Raw genomic sequence first — 16,632 nt, 5'->3', positions numbered from 1 at the left:
CCTCCACCTCCCCAGCTCTCTACTGACAGAGTGAACAAGCTGCACAGTCCAGCTCCCAGCATGCTCTCTGATCCCCACTGCCCTCTGCCTATCTGTCCTCTACGACCTCTTGGTTACTTGCAAGAGGACACACACACACACACACACACACACGCACGCGCGCGCGCACGCACACGCACGCGTAAATATAGGCGTGTATAAAAGTAAACGGCCACCTGCGAACACAAGTTCATCTTCAAGTTTTTATTTTTTTTAAAGATGATTTTTTTCTGGCATTTTAGGCCTTCATTTTCCATAGGTTAGATGAAGACATGAAAGGAGGGGGGGTGAACGACATGCAGCAAAGGGCCGCAGGTTGGAGTTGAACCCACGGGCCGTTGTCCGGGAGTAAATCATAATCTATATGTGCGCCTGCTCTACCAACTGAGCTAACCCGGCCACACACGTTTTTATTTTAAAACGATAACCATCTCGTCCTCACAAGCGTTACAGCACCATTTCAGATCTCTGTCCATACTAAAACCTGAGAGCGCATATTGCAGACCATTCACGTACATTGGGCATGTGCATGCGGGAATTGACACAAATTGAATAATGGCTTGCCTCTTGCACACAAGGTGGTAGTAGTAGAGTTACAGAATTTAACTGCACAAAAGCTCCTAGCATCCATAACAAGGCCAGAAACGGCTGTAGTTCGTTATCCATGTTGAATTCAGTCATTCAAGTCAAGGCTGATGTTTGTTGTCTTGATAGGGGCACGTCAAATCAGGGAAGGACACGTTGGGACTGATAAGACCCAGTCAGGGAGTGAACGTGGGTGTCTGCGGCATTGTTTCCAAAGGTTTCCATTTCTGCTGGTTTAGACTAGAACGCAGCCCCCAGAGGTCAGCAGCATTCCAAACATCTCCATTTTAGGGGCTCTGAAACACTGCTGTAGTGTGGATACAGGGCATAAACTTAGCAAAGGATATGTGTTTTATTATGAAAACGTAGTAGTGTGAATGTAGCCTTAGTCATTCAACTACCTATGATGTTTAAACAGGCCAAATGCCTAGCCAAATGCATTCAAAATTGTTGCGAGCCACTATTTATTCAACAGAAACTCATGGATTGAAGATTGTCACGCTTGTGCTGATTTAGTAAATACACCTGTTTTGCCAGTCGATTTGCTTTAAAATCAGTTTCAGTGTTACTGTGTGGCTTCTGTCCAGTTACATGGGACACTTTCTCAAGGCTTTGGAGTCCATTGAAAAGGAGTGCAATGTTTGAATTGGCTGTTTTTGCTCCTATATTATGTGAGCTACTCCTCACAAAAAAAGATTATTTACAGTGTTCAACATATGTGGCAAATGGAAGTTCAGTTTCAGGTCAGAGCTCAAATGATTTTCCACATCATGGTAAAAAAATCAGTAGAGAAACTTTTGCATTGTCTAGATTTTATTTAGAGACTGACAAAGTCAGTACACTGTTTACTTGAATGAAGGGAATGAGCATGCAGTAAAGGATAGAGAAAATAATATCAATACATAACCGATTGAAAAATTGAGTAATTTTAGGTTGCAGACCAAATATTATTACTCATCAACCACCTTTATACTGCATACAGTTAGGCAGCAGAATTAACTTGTTATGGCAGAGTCTCATTGTTGCTGCAGTTTGTTTGCCTGAGGTTTCCATGATTTTTAAGATAGATTTTTGACATTAAATCATTTCGCAGTCTTTTATGTTTTTTCCTGAGCTGTGACATCTCACTTAGAAAGCTCATCCATGCTGATTACCAAATCTGTTTTACAGCTGATAACAATCTGATATTAATCAAAACTTTTTTGATCAGTTCTCTAGAATTGATCTAATTCTAGAATAGAAATGTATGTACCTATAAACATAGAGAAATTAGACAAATAGAAATATGTAAATAAAAACGTGTGCCTCATACAATATATAGAAAAAATGGAAATAAGTGTGTATACTAACAATAATTAACTGTAACAGAATAATGCTGAAAAATGGTCTGATTTAATGTTAGTATTAGTTCAAATGTACAGTATTAAAGTAGTTTTGCACAGTTGAATTATTAGTATGACTCAACTGTGTAGATGTTAAGAAACGCCTCTCTGCAATGGCCAGTGCACTAATCTCTTGTGAGAGATCTAACTGCATGACAAGGCATACTACTAACTTGGTATCCTCACAGTTCTTAAATTAGGACTAGAGCCCGACCGAAAGTATTTTAAAGGCTGATACCGATACAAATTTTTGGTTATTAAAAAATCCGATATATCGGCCGATACAGTGGGGAGAACAAGTATTTGATACGTTGCCGAGTTTGCAAGTTTTCATACTTACGAAGCAGGTCTGTAATTATTTTAATATAGGCACACTTCAACTGTGAAAGACAGACTCTAAAACAAATCCAGAAAAATCACATTGTATGATTTTTTAATAATTTTCATTTTATTACAGGACATGAGTATTTGAGAAATCAGAAAAGCAGAACTTAATACTTGGTACAGAAACCTTTGTTTGCAATTACTGAGATTGTACGTTTCCTGCAGTTCTTGACCAGGTTTGCACACACTGCAGCAGGGATTTTGTCCCACTTCTCCATACAGACCTTCAGGTTTCAGGGCTGTTGCTGGGCAATACAGACTTCCAGCTCCCTCCAAAGATCTTCTATTGGGTTCAGGTCTGGAGACTGGCTAGGCCATTCCAGAACCTTGAGAAGCTTTTTACAGAGCCCCTCCTTAATTGCCCTGGCTTTGTGTTTCGGGTTGTTGTCAGGCTGGAATACCCAGCCACGACCCATCTTCAATGCTCTAACTGAGGGAAGGAGGTTGTTGGCCAAGAAGAGCGATATACGGCCCCATCCATCCGCCCCTCACTACGGTGCAGTTGTCCTGTCCCCTTTACAGAAAAGAATCTCCAAAGAATGATAGTTTCCAGGGTTGGTGTTCTTGGGGTTGTACTCATCCTTTTTCTTCCTCCAAACATGGCGAGAGGACTTTCGACCAAAAAGCTCAGACCACATGACCTTCTCCCAAACCTCCTCTGGATCATCCAGATGGTGATTGGCAAACTTCAGACGGCCTGGACATGCGCTGGCTTGACCAGGGGGACCTTGCGTGCGCTGCAGGATTTTAATCCATGACGGCGTAGTGCGTTACTAATGGTTTTCTTTGAGACTGTGGTCCCATCTCTCTTCAGGTCATTGACCTGGTCCTGCCGTGTAGTTCTGGGCTGATCCCTCCCCTTCCTCATGATCATTTATGAACCACGAGGTGAGATCTTGCATGGGGCACCAGACTGAGGGAGACTGACCGTCATCTTGAACTTCTTCCATTTTCTAATAATTGCCCCAACAGTTGTTGCCTTCTCACCAAGCTGCTGGCCTATTGTCCTGTAGCCCATCCCAGCCTCGTGCAGGTCTACAATTGTATTCTTGATGTCCTTACACAGCTCTCTGGTCTTGACCATTGTGGAGAGGTTGGAGTCTGTTTGAGGGTCTGGACAGGTGTCTTTTATACAGGTAACGAGTTCAAACAGGTGCAGTTATACAGGTAATGAGTGGAGAACAGGAGGGCTTCTTGAAGAAAAACTAACATTTCTTACTGGTTGATAGGTGATCAAATACTCTGTCATTTCATGCACTTAAATTCAAATTATTTAAAAATTATACAATGTGATTCCGTCTCTCACAGTTGAAGTGTAACTATGATAAAAATTACAGACTTCTACATGCTTTGTAAGTAGGAAAATCTGCAAAATTGGCAGTGTATCAAATACCAGAAATGCGTTACAAAACATAAACAGATTTCCCTAACATTAGTTATTTATGAGTTCTCACTATAATAATATAATGATTTGTTTTACTGTCAACAGAACAGAGGAACATCAAGTATGTTAAAGTTCTGATAAATAAAATTTATAAAAATACAAACTTAAGATATGAAACTTAACTTTTGGACAAAAACATGAACAAACAAGAAAATCAGCGTTGCCAACTTGGACATTGTAGAGCACTCTCTGGTGGACAAACTATGCAACGGCAAAGCTCACAACATGGTTGACAGTCCGATTTTATTTTTAAAATATTAATTTCTCAGAATAATTTTTTTGTCATTATAAATGATTCTGATGAATGAATATAAATAAAGAAAATTATATAATTAGAATTTCCGATACCGATAGATCCGTAAATGCCTAATATCGGCCTGTTGATATATCGGTCGGGCTCTAATTTGGACTAATTAGGCCCCTCGTTTAGATCTATAGAATATGACTTAATAACTGTATGAGACCTGCAGGCTCTTAAGACCAGGATGGATAAGTGGGCTATGTACTCTAGCTGAGAGACTGTATTTCCATATGCTGTTCTGCCTCCCGGACGTGACTATATCATCTTAAATTTGGACTCATGTGGGTTCAGTGTTGTTTGTCTTTTATAATCATCACAATTGAGGTAAACTTTACACTCTGTTCAACTGTGTCCTCCATTAACCTTTTGTGTGTACTGGATTGTGTTCTCAAGCATCCCAATGTAAATTTCTGACTTTGTTTAATCAATTAATCAATATACCTCTCTCTTTCTACATAAAGAATGTCATGAGCTGATCTATTTCCTGTTTGTCTCTCCCCTCCATCCCATCCCTTTATCCAACTCTTCTCCCCTCAGACAGGCAGACGGACAGACGGCAGGACGGATACACGGGTGGGGGCTGTGCTAGGCGGCTCGGCGGCAGGCTGGTGGAAGATGTCGTCAGGAGCCGGTGGGAGGGGTGGCAGGCGGCTCAGGGGGACAGCAAGCAGCGGTGGTGGAGGAGGGAGAGGAGGGAGAGGGGAGGCAGAGGAGGGCCCAGTGGGGATCCCTTTCCCTGAGCACAGCGCAGACATCCTGGGCAGCCTGAACAAGCAGCGGCTCAGCGGCCTGCTGTGTGATGTGCTCCTGGTTACGCAGGACCGGGAGTTCCCAGCTCACCGCTCCGTCCTGGCGTCATGCAGCTCCTACTTCCACAAGCTCTTCACTTCAGGGGCCGCCGCTGACCAACAGAATATCTACAACATCGACTTTGTGGCAGCAGAGGCTCTGGGAGCGTTGCTGGACTTTGCCTACACAGCTACATTGACAGTCAGTCACAGCAGTGTGGCTGATATCCTTGCTGCTGCGCGCCTCCTGGAAATCCCACCTGTCCAGGACGTCTGTACACACCTGCTGGACACCAAAGTGCTCTCCCTGCCGGTACAAGGCCATTATAGAATTACAAATGACGTGTTAAAGCCAAATTTAAGCTTTGTTTTGAGATTTGACCTGCTCCGCCTTAATGAGTTTGTGACACCATAAGCAGCCCATTGTTAGTGTTGTTAATGAATTTATAGCAAAGCAAGGACCATGCACATCATGGGGAGTAGGTGTGTTTTAGAACTGGAATAACTCATTAAAAATGTAGTTCTCCTGCTTCAGCCACTTGGGGAGTGAGGTGTATGGTGGTCATGATACCACCCCCTTCATTAAATAGTCAGCATAGTCAAGCTTACATCATGGCCTTTATCAGTCCCTCTCACCACACACACCCAGAGCCTTTGGGTTCAGCACTTACTCATTCTGAGCCAATAGTGTGAGTGGAAGGACAGAATGCTATTTCACCAACTACAGACACAGCATATCGCAGCTACACTTCAACATGATCAAGTGTAGCTGTGATATGCACATGTATGTGCTCATGAGTATAATGAACCCCCGGGTGTACATCCAGGATACTCCGATAGTGATCTGCCTATGCTGATAGGCCTTACAGATGTAGGTCTTTCTCGTCAGGCTCTTTTTGTTATTATTACTACACTCGTCTCTCTCTTTCTCTTCCCCTTTCTTTTGTTGCAAAGTTTCACTGACCTCAAATTTTTCCTGCACTAACTCTTTGTTCCCTGTCACCATTCACTAGACGGGCAGTGAGCGAAGAGATGAAGATGACGATGAGGAGGGGAAGGGCAGAGGAGGCAGGGAGCAGGGGAACCGAGTGCGGGCCAAGGAATACCTGGAGTACTTCCAGAGAGGGGCGCACTGGAGCAGCAGCTGCAGCACCCCAGAGCTCAGGGACCTGCCCACACACCTGCACTTTAACCACGGGAATGGGGGGGGCCCCAGCAACGGGGCTCCTGCTGGCCCTGGTGAGTACTACTCCCCCCTGGCCCTCGCCTTGGCTCAGGCCCCTACACTGGAGCCAGAGGAAGAGGATGATGATGAAGAGGAAGATGAGGACGGGGAGGCGATGCAGGGGAACGGAGCAAGTCTTGGGTCATCTTACTACCCTCCATCCCAAAATGGGCACTTCTACCTCCCCCCTGAGTCTAGGCTGGGGCAGGAGACAGAGGTGGAGGATGGAAGTAGAGAGGTGAGGGAGAGGGGTTCTGCCAGTGCCCTATTGCAGCAAATGATGGACTCCATCGAGAGGCAGAAGGAGCGTGAAACAACCGGGGAGGAACAGGGCGATGGGGATGACCCTGACATGGAATTTTACTTGAATTATTTTAACAGCACGCAGCATGAGGATCCAGCCTCTGCTGCCATGACACAGGGTGTGCCGCCGCTCTGGTTATCACGGGGCAGAACAGGCCAAGACAGAGCAGGAGAAGGAGGAAGAGAGCGGGGGGAGGGAGAGAGAGGCAGCGGGGTCGGAGGAGGTGGAGGCGAGAGGAAGATGCGCTCCAAGGCCTTCCAGAAATGCCCCATATGTTCCAAGGTCATTCAAGGAGCAGGCAAGCTACCCCGCCACATCCGAACGCACACGGGAGAGAAACCTTATGAATGCGCCATCTGCAAAGTGCGCTTTACCAGGTAAGCCCAATTAATGAAGTGACTACCCCATGTCACATGTACTAATAGTCTTGGACTTGGCACTGTAGACAAATCGTCCACCAGTGGGAAATACCATGAAGCCAGGGGTATTAGCACTAACCAACTTAGCTTTGCATTAGGTAGGCAGCGCGGTTTGTGAATCTAAGTGGTTACCTTAATCACGTACTGAGTATCCCTAAACACGTTTTTTTAATGTCACATTGTAACCAAATGTTAATCAAAATGGCATGTGGAATGTTCTAGCCATGAGAGAGGGGGTCAAATGGCTATAAAGGTCTGTTTTATTGCAACAGCCTTCATAGCAAAGTCCTAGAATTTTAACATAGGGATCCTATAAAAGGCTGTGCCATGGTAGTGTTATCTAGTGGAGGGCTGCTATAAAGTGCTGTGTTCTGATACAGAGGGGGATTACAGGCCCTGGATGGTGCTCCATGTGCTCCAATACAGTAGTTCGTACTTTTGATCTCTGGTTATGTTGATTATTGCCCACGGCAGAGTAGTTACACCACCCCCCTTTTCTCTCTCTCTCTCTCTCACTCTCTCTCTCACTCACACACTCACACACACTCTCTCTCTCTCTCTCTCTCTCTCTCTCTCTCTCTCTCTCTCTTACTCTCTCTCCCTCTCTCTCTGTCACTCCTTTACCTCTCTAATGAAATCTGCCATGTGCCATGCAGATAAATGTGGCTGGTCTACAGCAGGGGACTTGAGTGCACATGGTTTCCCCGTATTTAGGAGTCTTGCATTTTCCTTGAAATCAGTCCTTTTAATTAATTAATCAGTGGACTTGTGCTGGAAATAGAGGGCTAGAAATACCCAGAACCCCTGCCGGCATGGCAGGTAGGGAAGACCAATCTGAATTTGCCTTCTAGCTAAATTTGACCGGCAGTGGGAAGGGGGTATTGTAATCTTAATCCGGTTTGATCAGGGTTAAGAGTGTGCCTCGCACGGTAATAAATCACTCCTGTCCTTTAAATAATTCACCCGTCGGCGTCCCACTTTTTTTCAAGGCTTCGGCCTGTGTGTATGTGTGTGTGTGCATGTGTGCTTTTCTCTTAAATGTTGCTTTTGTTAATTTTTATATTTGGGGTACAGTTTGCACAGACCTGTAAGTGGTGCTGTGAGGTTATGTGTTAGCTTGTATGACAGTTAATCCACTTACATGGTGTGCGTGCGTGCGTGTGTGTGTGTGTTTAAATTGAGTTGTCTTAACTACGCCTGTTTGTTTAGGAGCCCTCTGCCCTGAGTGCAGAAGGGTTAAGCGATTAAAGAGCTTGGGAGCTAGAGACATAGTTAGGGCTGAAGGGGGGGAGGTAGGGACAAGAGTCAGATGAAGGCCAAGGCATCCTGATAAACGTTTAGTAGGCGGTGACGGTGGACCATTGCAAGATGTAAAAAAAAAAAATGTTCCAGGGTGTTATGAGATGACTTCAGGTTTAGAGAAATCTAGCCATAGTTTTGGTCTTGTGTGATAACTGCTCTTGTACAAAATTCAATCAATTGCTTGTGGGGATAAAACTAGATGGCAAAATGAATCTATATTTCAGTACTACTCAAATATAAATGTCCGTTTTAAAAATTATTTTGAAATTGTTAAGCTCCAAAGGACACTACATTCCTTATTTTCTATTCACAAAGCACATGCATTTCTGGAAGCTGTCAATTGTTTCTCCTCAAAGAAAAGTTAACAGAAATTGTAAAAAAAACGGCAACTGAAACACGTCAGTACACAGTTGCGCTCTGGTGTGCAATAACACAAATAAAGATGTAAAGTTTATGGCTTCTCCTCAGTTGGCCTGGCTGCCCTTGCATAATAATCCCAGTGGAAGAGATCCAAAGGATGGCTGTTTAATAGGAAATAAAACCATTTGAAGCATATTAAGCTAATCACACCACTAATAATATATTTTGAGTTAATTGTATACTGTATTTGTACATGATATTACATACCCTCATTAGTAACTGAGGCTAAAAAGAAAACCTGAAGCTGGCTGTGTGTACTGAGTGTATTCAGGTAGCTGGTCCTTTAGTGCTTTTGAAATCTGTGTCTGTGTATTCTGATGTGGTCTTGTTTACTTCTTCTTTCTTCCAGGCAGGACAAGCTCAAGGTTCATATGCGGAAGCATACAGGAGAGAAGCCTTACCTGTGTACGCAGTGTGGAGCCGCCTTTGCTCACAACTACGACCTAAAGAACCACATGCGCGTACACACCGGCCTGCGCCCCTATCAGTGCTCAAGCTGCTTTAAGACTTTTGTGCGCTCGGATCACCTGCACCGCCACCTCAAGAAGGACGGCTGCAACGGCATCCCCTCTCGTCGAGGTCGAAAGCCTCGGGTGAGAGAGCCAGGGCTCCTTGATGCCCCCCTGGGTCTGCTGGGCCCAAGCTCCGACACAGGCCCCGGGCCTCGTACCATCAGGGGGCGGCGGCGTTCGGAGGCATCCTCGGCACCAGAGGTTGAGGGCGCTGCTGGAGCCCATGCACACAGTCCTCCACTGCAGGTGTTGGCAGGGGAGGCAGGGCCCTGAAACTGCAGGGGGCGACAAGGACACTGCTGGACACCATAGTCACTCTGCACCGCCTGTGAGACAGGCCAGTGAACAGAGATGGAAAAAAACACGCAAAGGCAAACTTAAAAAAAAAACAACAACTAACTATTCCTCTATAAACCAAATCAGGGTGTCACAACAAATCTAATCTTTATATTTCTTTCTCCTTTTTACCTTAGGAAATGGAGTAGACTTGCAAGCACTTGAGTCGGTTTATCTGTTAAAGAGCAAAGAACGCTTCAAATCATGCACCCATGACGTCCACTTTCTGGGCCATTTCTTTCTTTATAATAAAAGGGGTTTTATACATTGGCATATGTGCTTAGGCAGATGTATGATGGGTACAAAAAACACTTTGAGCAACTATGCAGTTGATTTAGATTTTTATTGGTTTTGTCCTCACAGCCTTCAAAGCTCTAAGCAAGGTGTCTATCAAGCACCTTCTGGCTGCTGTACGGGTGAAGCGAGAACAAATCCTCCCAGAGAAAACAAACTCTTTTTCTATTCTTTTGCAGTTCTGAAATGTACAGTTACCATAGAAACAACATTGCCACAATATGGCATATGCAAGAAAAACGCCACAATTTTGATGCAACAGTTTTCTCTCTCTAAATGTTCCAGAAAGAATCAGACAAGGGGTTGATTGAAGTGTTACTTACTCTATAAAAATGCATTTTAAGAATCTATGGTTTGTCTTATTGAAAAACAAATTCATGTTGAGTCAAATCCACTTTAATGGGGGCTCTTCAATTGCAGGATTAGGGAATTTGAGGGGTGGAGGGTTTGTGTTTTTAAAGCACTACCATCATAAGTGTATAAGTTGGCTTGACTCCTATGCTTCTTATCTCTCAGAACCCTGCAATTTCAGCATTTCTGTTTTCCTTTAGATTTTGTCTTAACTTTTTGTTGTTCGTTTTTGTTGACTGCTTCGGGTACTTGACACTTTATAATTGTATACATGTATATACAGCAGGTGGTGATATTGACATTAGTCCCCTCTTAATGCTGAGGTGTACTTACCGATCCTCTTAGGCTTGATGTCAAATTTCTCACAGAGTGAAGCTTGTGGGGGGACGAAAAAACCTGTATGAATGTTTGATGGGGGGGGGGAACCATTGAGTCACCCATTTGCCCTAAACTTAACACTTGACTTGTATAGTTCCTGCCCAAAGGATGAGAAGGTCGAATGAATGAATGTGCTTAACTTTGTGCAGTTTTTCTGAATCTGTCCTTGTGTGACAAGGCGAGGGTAGTATTTAACCAACCACAGGTTAAAGGAATGGCAGGGAGCCCGAGTAAGAGAATGACGAAGAGTACGAAGAAGAGACAGATGAGCACCTTTTCTTTTTCTATGTTCGCACAGCTTTACTAAAGATATCCAACAGACCGAGAGAGAGAGGTATATATTTAAAGGAAGTGGGCTGGTGTTGGGGAGGGAGTGAGAGGAGGTTTATGTATCATGCTTATTCCAATCTTTTTTTGCCCTAGGGACCACACAACCATGAGGCAACCTGTATGATGAAGAGAGCAATAAATACCTGTCCAAGTTGAGAGGCCAAATAGGAGCGCAGCTGCAGCTGGTTGATGGGGGAGGGGAACAAGGGAAGGGGAGGGGGATCTCACAATGTCTGTTGCATTCCAAAAAATAATCTCCCCCAGCTCAGCCACGTTTCCAGGCAGGAGGGGATCAAATCAGGCCTTTTCTCTCCCTCTCTCTCCCTCTGTATTCCTCTAATGCCCCCGAACTAGCCTAGAGGAGATATTATTATATTAGAGCCTGGTGTTACTGTGGTAAGGACGCCTGGTGCTGGCAGTTGTTTGTGAGTGTGTTTATATGTACGTGTGTTTGTGTACATGTGTGTTCGTGGCAGCCAGGGTCGCTCTGGCCACATCATCAGTGTGTGAGTCAGCCACAGCCTGTTCAAACATGCACCCTGAGCTGCCAGCCCCAATGCACTTTCTGTCTCTCTCTCACACACATACACATACATCCATACATTGCTCACTGGGCCCAGGTATCCTGGCCTAGTTAGAATGAGAAAACACCAGAGCTAATATATCTGTTTGAATATTGCAAATGACCATACATCTGGATTTGTTAGTCTTAAAATATCCAATTTTTGTTATTGTAGTCCAAAATCCAATGTTTTTTTCCAAATAGCACCTTGAGCTTTTAGTCAAGAGAACATGTGTGTCACCGCCACCCTGTCATTTCTGCCGTAGTGCTATAGTTCATCTATCAGTCTTCTGCACCTTAATTTGAAAAAGGCAGGTTTAGAATGCACTTTTGTCAAGAAAACGGGTACTTTCAAACAAACCAGTTGCAAATGAGTTCAGTCCTTTCTTCTGTCCATGGTGGTAAAGTTGAGCTCCTCCACTGGTTTGGTTCAGGTTTTGATGACCAAGCTGCCAAAAAAAGTCTCTCTTCAGATCTCTAAAAGAGATGCCGGGTGGGTTTCAAAAACAAATGTTGGGTTTTGTGACTTTCAATGACTAAATCAATCCATGTAGCTGATCGCACTTGAAGTTAGCTGTTGCTGAAATCTAGCAGAGTTGTCTGTATGTCTTAATGTAAAGGAAGCGGCTAAAAGAAGGAGGCAGACAAAGAAGAAAGGGCACTGGGTGTGTGTACATACATTTTCTTTTCACAAGCATGTGTTACAGGCTGGAGTGTCTGCCCCATGTGTTCACCAGTTACTCTCATAACTACACGTGTTCTCCAAGGAGACAGTGAAAATAGGTCCAAGGTACCGCAGAAGCAAAAATACCATATGAATAACAACTCATTGGACAGTTGCTTGTTTACTGCACGGCTCTCTTGGTGCAGATTTGCATAACGTTTTGTTTACCCTGGTCGGTGATTGTCAGGGCTTGGCTAGGTCTTGATAGTTTTAGATTCTATTTTTGCTTTTCTGTTATGATGAAGATGGGCTTTATTAATTTGCAGTTTGACTTCCACTGGCAGACCAATGCAAGCTGGGCGTGTGATCTTCATGTACTTAGTATAGACCCCTTACATCAATTTTGTGTTGATGTGGCAGGATGTAAGACCTGTTTGCCATCATAAACACTGTTTCTTTGGACCTTAATATGTCCCCATACGTCTTGTTTTGTTGATTAACCAAAGCTTTTGCCCTCAGTCTTAGTCTACTGTAGACTAGAGATATTGAAAGTATGTCTATAATTTATCCCGACCGGGCCTCCTTGACTCAGCCACACACAGATGCCCTCTTGAATAGATACGCATAAATATGTGTGAAATCTTACAGATACCATACAAATATTTACTTGAGTTTGCTTTCTCTTGCTCTTTGTATCCTTGTGGACAATAGAATCAGAGGTGTAAGGATGTATAGTTCTTTTTCTGTCTACACTTGTTTTCCTAAAATAACTTGTGCTACATTTTATTTTCTAACAGTTTGGTGTGTGTGAGTGCGTGAGTGATAGTTTAAGGTTGCTGTGTCAGCAGGGTGGGGTAAATGGGTGCTTGGGGGGGGTTATGGATATAAAGCCTGATAGCACTGGAAATGGTGCTTTAGCTGAGAGAGCAAAAGTTTGCACTAATGTCCTTGTCCTGCTTATGGGAGAAGGGCCGGTGACCTCAGAAAGGCCTGTGAGTTTGCATGAGCACAGAGCAGTGTGGTTAATCTATGGTCTCTTAAAGGGTCCATCCAACCCCTCCGTAGAAATAAGAAATATACAGACGTCCAACAACAACAAATACCAAAGGAGAAGAAATGGCTTGCATCCAAGTCATTGGACATTTTAAGCTACCAAGTTGGATTAAAAATGTTTTTATTGTTAAATCTAAAGGCTCTTCAAAAGAACTTTTGATGGACACTAGAAATAGTGTGATTACAGCTCTTCATATTAAATAATATTCCAAATATATAACATTGAGGCACTTAGAAATTTCAAAGCCTCATCGAAATCATTTGAAACATTTGAGTTTGTCCTGGTCTGATGGCTGAGATGTACTGTGTGAAGGTGCCAGATATATTAAATCCAGTTCTTTTTCAATTTTACAGATGGGATCGTATCAACGTTTGTCTCATGTTCAGTCAACTGATGAATATTGATGATGAAATATATTGGTTTTGAACACTGTTATTTTAATAATTGCTGAACTGGATGTTTTCAGTTTACTTTTTGAAAAAATTGAATTGAAATGTTCTGTAATTGAAGCAGACTGGGACTTTGTGGCCTTGTCTGAGCAGCACTAAGCTTGTTTTTTTTTTCTTCCTTTTTCTAATGTTTCCAGACAGTTGTATTGTGCAGTGTGGGGCTGAGGCTCTCTCCCACCAGGTTGACAATGCTAACATCAAGGGCCACAGTGTGCCTTACATGGGCAGAAACTGACAAAACTCACAACTTTGTCTTCTTTTTTTACCATAAGCACTTTTCTTCCCATATTTAAAAACCAAATTGTAAAAGCTGATTGACTTGGTACTAAAATTGATCATTTAGTTGTTTAAGCTTTACTTGAATGAATATTTATTTTTTAATGTAGTTTATAATTATGTCTCTGTACTAGCCACTACTTCAGAGCTTTGTCTCTGGGATGCTCTATGGATCTACAACTGGTGTGTCCCCAGCCTCAGCCGCAGACCAAGGTTACTCTGACCCAGGCTACACTCAGACAGTCTCAGAACTTTATTGTGCGTTTATCCAAATTGACCTTGATATGTTTTTTGTTTTTTTTTGTCTATGCTGTTATCAAAGAGTTTTTGTGAATCTATCTGAGAAGGCCATAAAACAAAGACAACCAACAACTATGATAACAATTATAACTGTAAATAATCAAGAAAAGCAGGACAGGATGACTGTTAATATAGAGATTCGTGGCGGCAGACGGGACTATTTGCTTTGCTTCGTCATTTTGCTGCACACCTGATTATTTTTATTTTTTTGTGCTTTCCATCAGGCTCTTGATGCACAGCAAGCTGAGCGCAGCATATGCAGTACGGCACTATGCGCAGCGAGGCTCTGGCACTTACACAGACAGCCCTGGGTTCTTCAGAGAGGCAGGCTGCTGTCTGTTGGCTGCTCCCAGCCAAGTGGGGACAGTTTGCACTTGGAGTCTCTCTCAGTCTCTGGGATACAAAGGTTTACATACACGGAGGAGGATTAAATACGGGTGGTAGGGGAAAGCAGGATGTTGTCTTTTTCAGGGATGAGGTTAGAAAGCCCAGGTGATGGACTATTTGCTGAGCAATGGTTCCAGTGTTGGTCCTCTTTAGCTGGTAGGAATTGCATGGCCACAATATAATAATTTTAATACAAAGGAGTTCACCGCAGATTTCACATTGGGGAACGGTGACAACGAGAATGTTGCTGATCTCTTTTGTCTCTATGTAAGTACTACTCAGGTGGAAAATACACTGCTATGCATTGGATTTCAGTGTCTGCTAAGTTTATGGTATGTCTAATCACCCTCCAAGTTACTTCGCTGTATTTGCCTTTCTTGTTCATACCAAAATTTAACATAATAATTCCCAGAAAGATAAAAGCAGAATCAGTTCCCTTGTTAAAAAAGTGGCTGTGACCAGCCGATTCCTCCATCTAATATTGATCTAGTAAATTGTTTGTTAGAGGGAATCAAGCCACTGGAGATTGGGAGTGGGGGGGGTATGTTCTCCTTCTGTCTTCTCCCAATGTTCTCCCCCTCTCCGGACTCAGTCTACATCTTTGCTGGCGACTGGCCTTTGATCAAAGATCACACACCCTTAGTCGGGGAATCGAAAGGAGGGAGAGGGGATTGGATTGGACTGTTTCAGTTTTCCGTCACCTAAACTAATTTAAGATACATTCCATATCTTCATACTGTGACTCCCACTTTGGAGTTTTTGGCAGGTGTAAAGGATGTGTGTTGCAGACGGCAGGAGGAAATAGTCAACATTTTGCAGTTGGCAGATTCAGTCAGTCTGTCTAGCCTCGCTATCCCTCCGCAGTGTGACACACAGACATGTAGACAGACAGTTAAAAGGCCCCGTGGTGTACCGCTATACAACTGCCTTTTTTCAGCTCCTGCGATTGTAACAAAAGCACTTTGCAAAAGGCCATCCTGAATTTTGTGTGCTCTTATTTTATGGTTATCACTATTGTTATTAATTTGTTGTTCTTGTTGATGTTTTTCTCAATGGAGATGATTATTTAAAACAAAAAACAATTTGATGAAAACAAAAATGAAAACACTTGAATATTTGGTATCTGGATTGAAGGTGGTTTGAGTTGCCACCATATCTGGACATAAACAAACACTTCTCTGTTCTACCACCAATACCTGTTCTATGCAGCTTATTGCATAGTCACACAAAGGTATGGGGGGGGGGGGGGCACTGGACAGACCTCCCCCTACCTGCTCTCTGCTTACTGTCTCAGATCTTGTTGGGAGAAAGGTCATTTGATCTCATTTTGGGAGACTCCTTTTATTGAAAAAGAAACCTGTATACAGTTGCAAAGCTTTCTGAGAAGGCTGGCTGTGCTGAATGTTAAACATGCAGTGTTGTATCTACTGCAGAATCTTTTTGTCTGCAATAACGCCCTGTCTGTAGTTAAATGCTGGATCTGGTATCCATAAAGAGCGTAAATGATTATGAAAGACGGATGGAATGGCCAAAAGACCATCATGCACTTCTGCAAATCAGTACAGATTTTTTTTGGATCTTAACATCTTTGTCAAATCAACGGTATCGCAGTGAAGTGGAAAGAAAATTGCTCATGAAAAACGTTTAATAAATCCATAGTTCAGTAAATGTTTTGACTTGGGAGAGAGAGAAATGGGCTACTATTTATAATAGATTGATTTGTAACTGTGATTATTATGATAATCCTTTCCAGTTTTTTTTTTTTTCTGATGTAAATTTAAAATGGCTGAATATGTCCCAGTTCTCAAACCTAGGTATTAATTGTAAATGCAAACAATACCCGTAGGCAGAAAACTGTCGCTCCACTCCTTCCTTGTTGCACATCTGACCACACCCAGATCTGTTTCACAACAAGTGTATCTCAAAGGCAGAGCACCTGCTGTGGCATCACTAATTGAATGGAGTGTGGCCAGAAAGTGCAACGCCATTGAGCGTTTTAACCCGCAGAGGGCAGCAGCCGGTTTCTTCCCCATGTGATTCAGTGTGGGTTTACTTTTTTAAATAACCCTTTCTCTTCACAAAGTTTTTTTTCTTAGCTTAGCATTCTGTTAGTCCATATCTGTTGGAAGCTGCAGGGGGGGGGGGG

General features: G+C 43.2%; 1 protein-coding gene across 3 annotated transcripts in view; it reads left to right on the top strand.

Moving 5' to 3' along the window:
• The window catches only part of zbtb7a (zinc finger and BTB domain containing 7a), a 28,822-nt gene that overhangs the window by 11,959 nt on the left and 231 nt on the right, over nt 1-16,632 (top strand). For all 3 annotated transcript variants that reach the window (XM_034881608.1, XM_034881609.1, XM_034881610.1), the window contains exons 2-4: nt 4,673-5,236; nt 5,937-6,829; nt 8,943-16,632. The exon at nt 8,943-16,632 is cut by the window's right edge and continues 231 nt beyond it. In XM_034881608.1, coding sequence (XP_034737499.1) covers nt 4,751-5,236; nt 5,937-6,829; nt 8,943-9,378 — 1,815 coding nt within the window. In that variant the 5' untranslated portion in view covers nt 4,673-4,750 and the 3' untranslated portion in view covers nt 9,379-16,632. The remainder of the gene's footprint in view (nt 1-4,672; nt 5,237-5,936; nt 6,830-8,942) is intronic.

Source organism: Etheostoma cragini, chromosome 9, assembly GCF_013103735.1.
Source record: "Etheostoma cragini isolate CJK2018 chromosome 9, CSU_Ecrag_1.0, whole genome shotgun sequence".
NCBI lineage: Eukaryota > Metazoa > Chordata > Actinopteri > Perciformes > Percidae > Etheostoma > Etheostoma cragini.
This window is presented reverse-complemented; position numbering and strand designations above follow the sequence as displayed.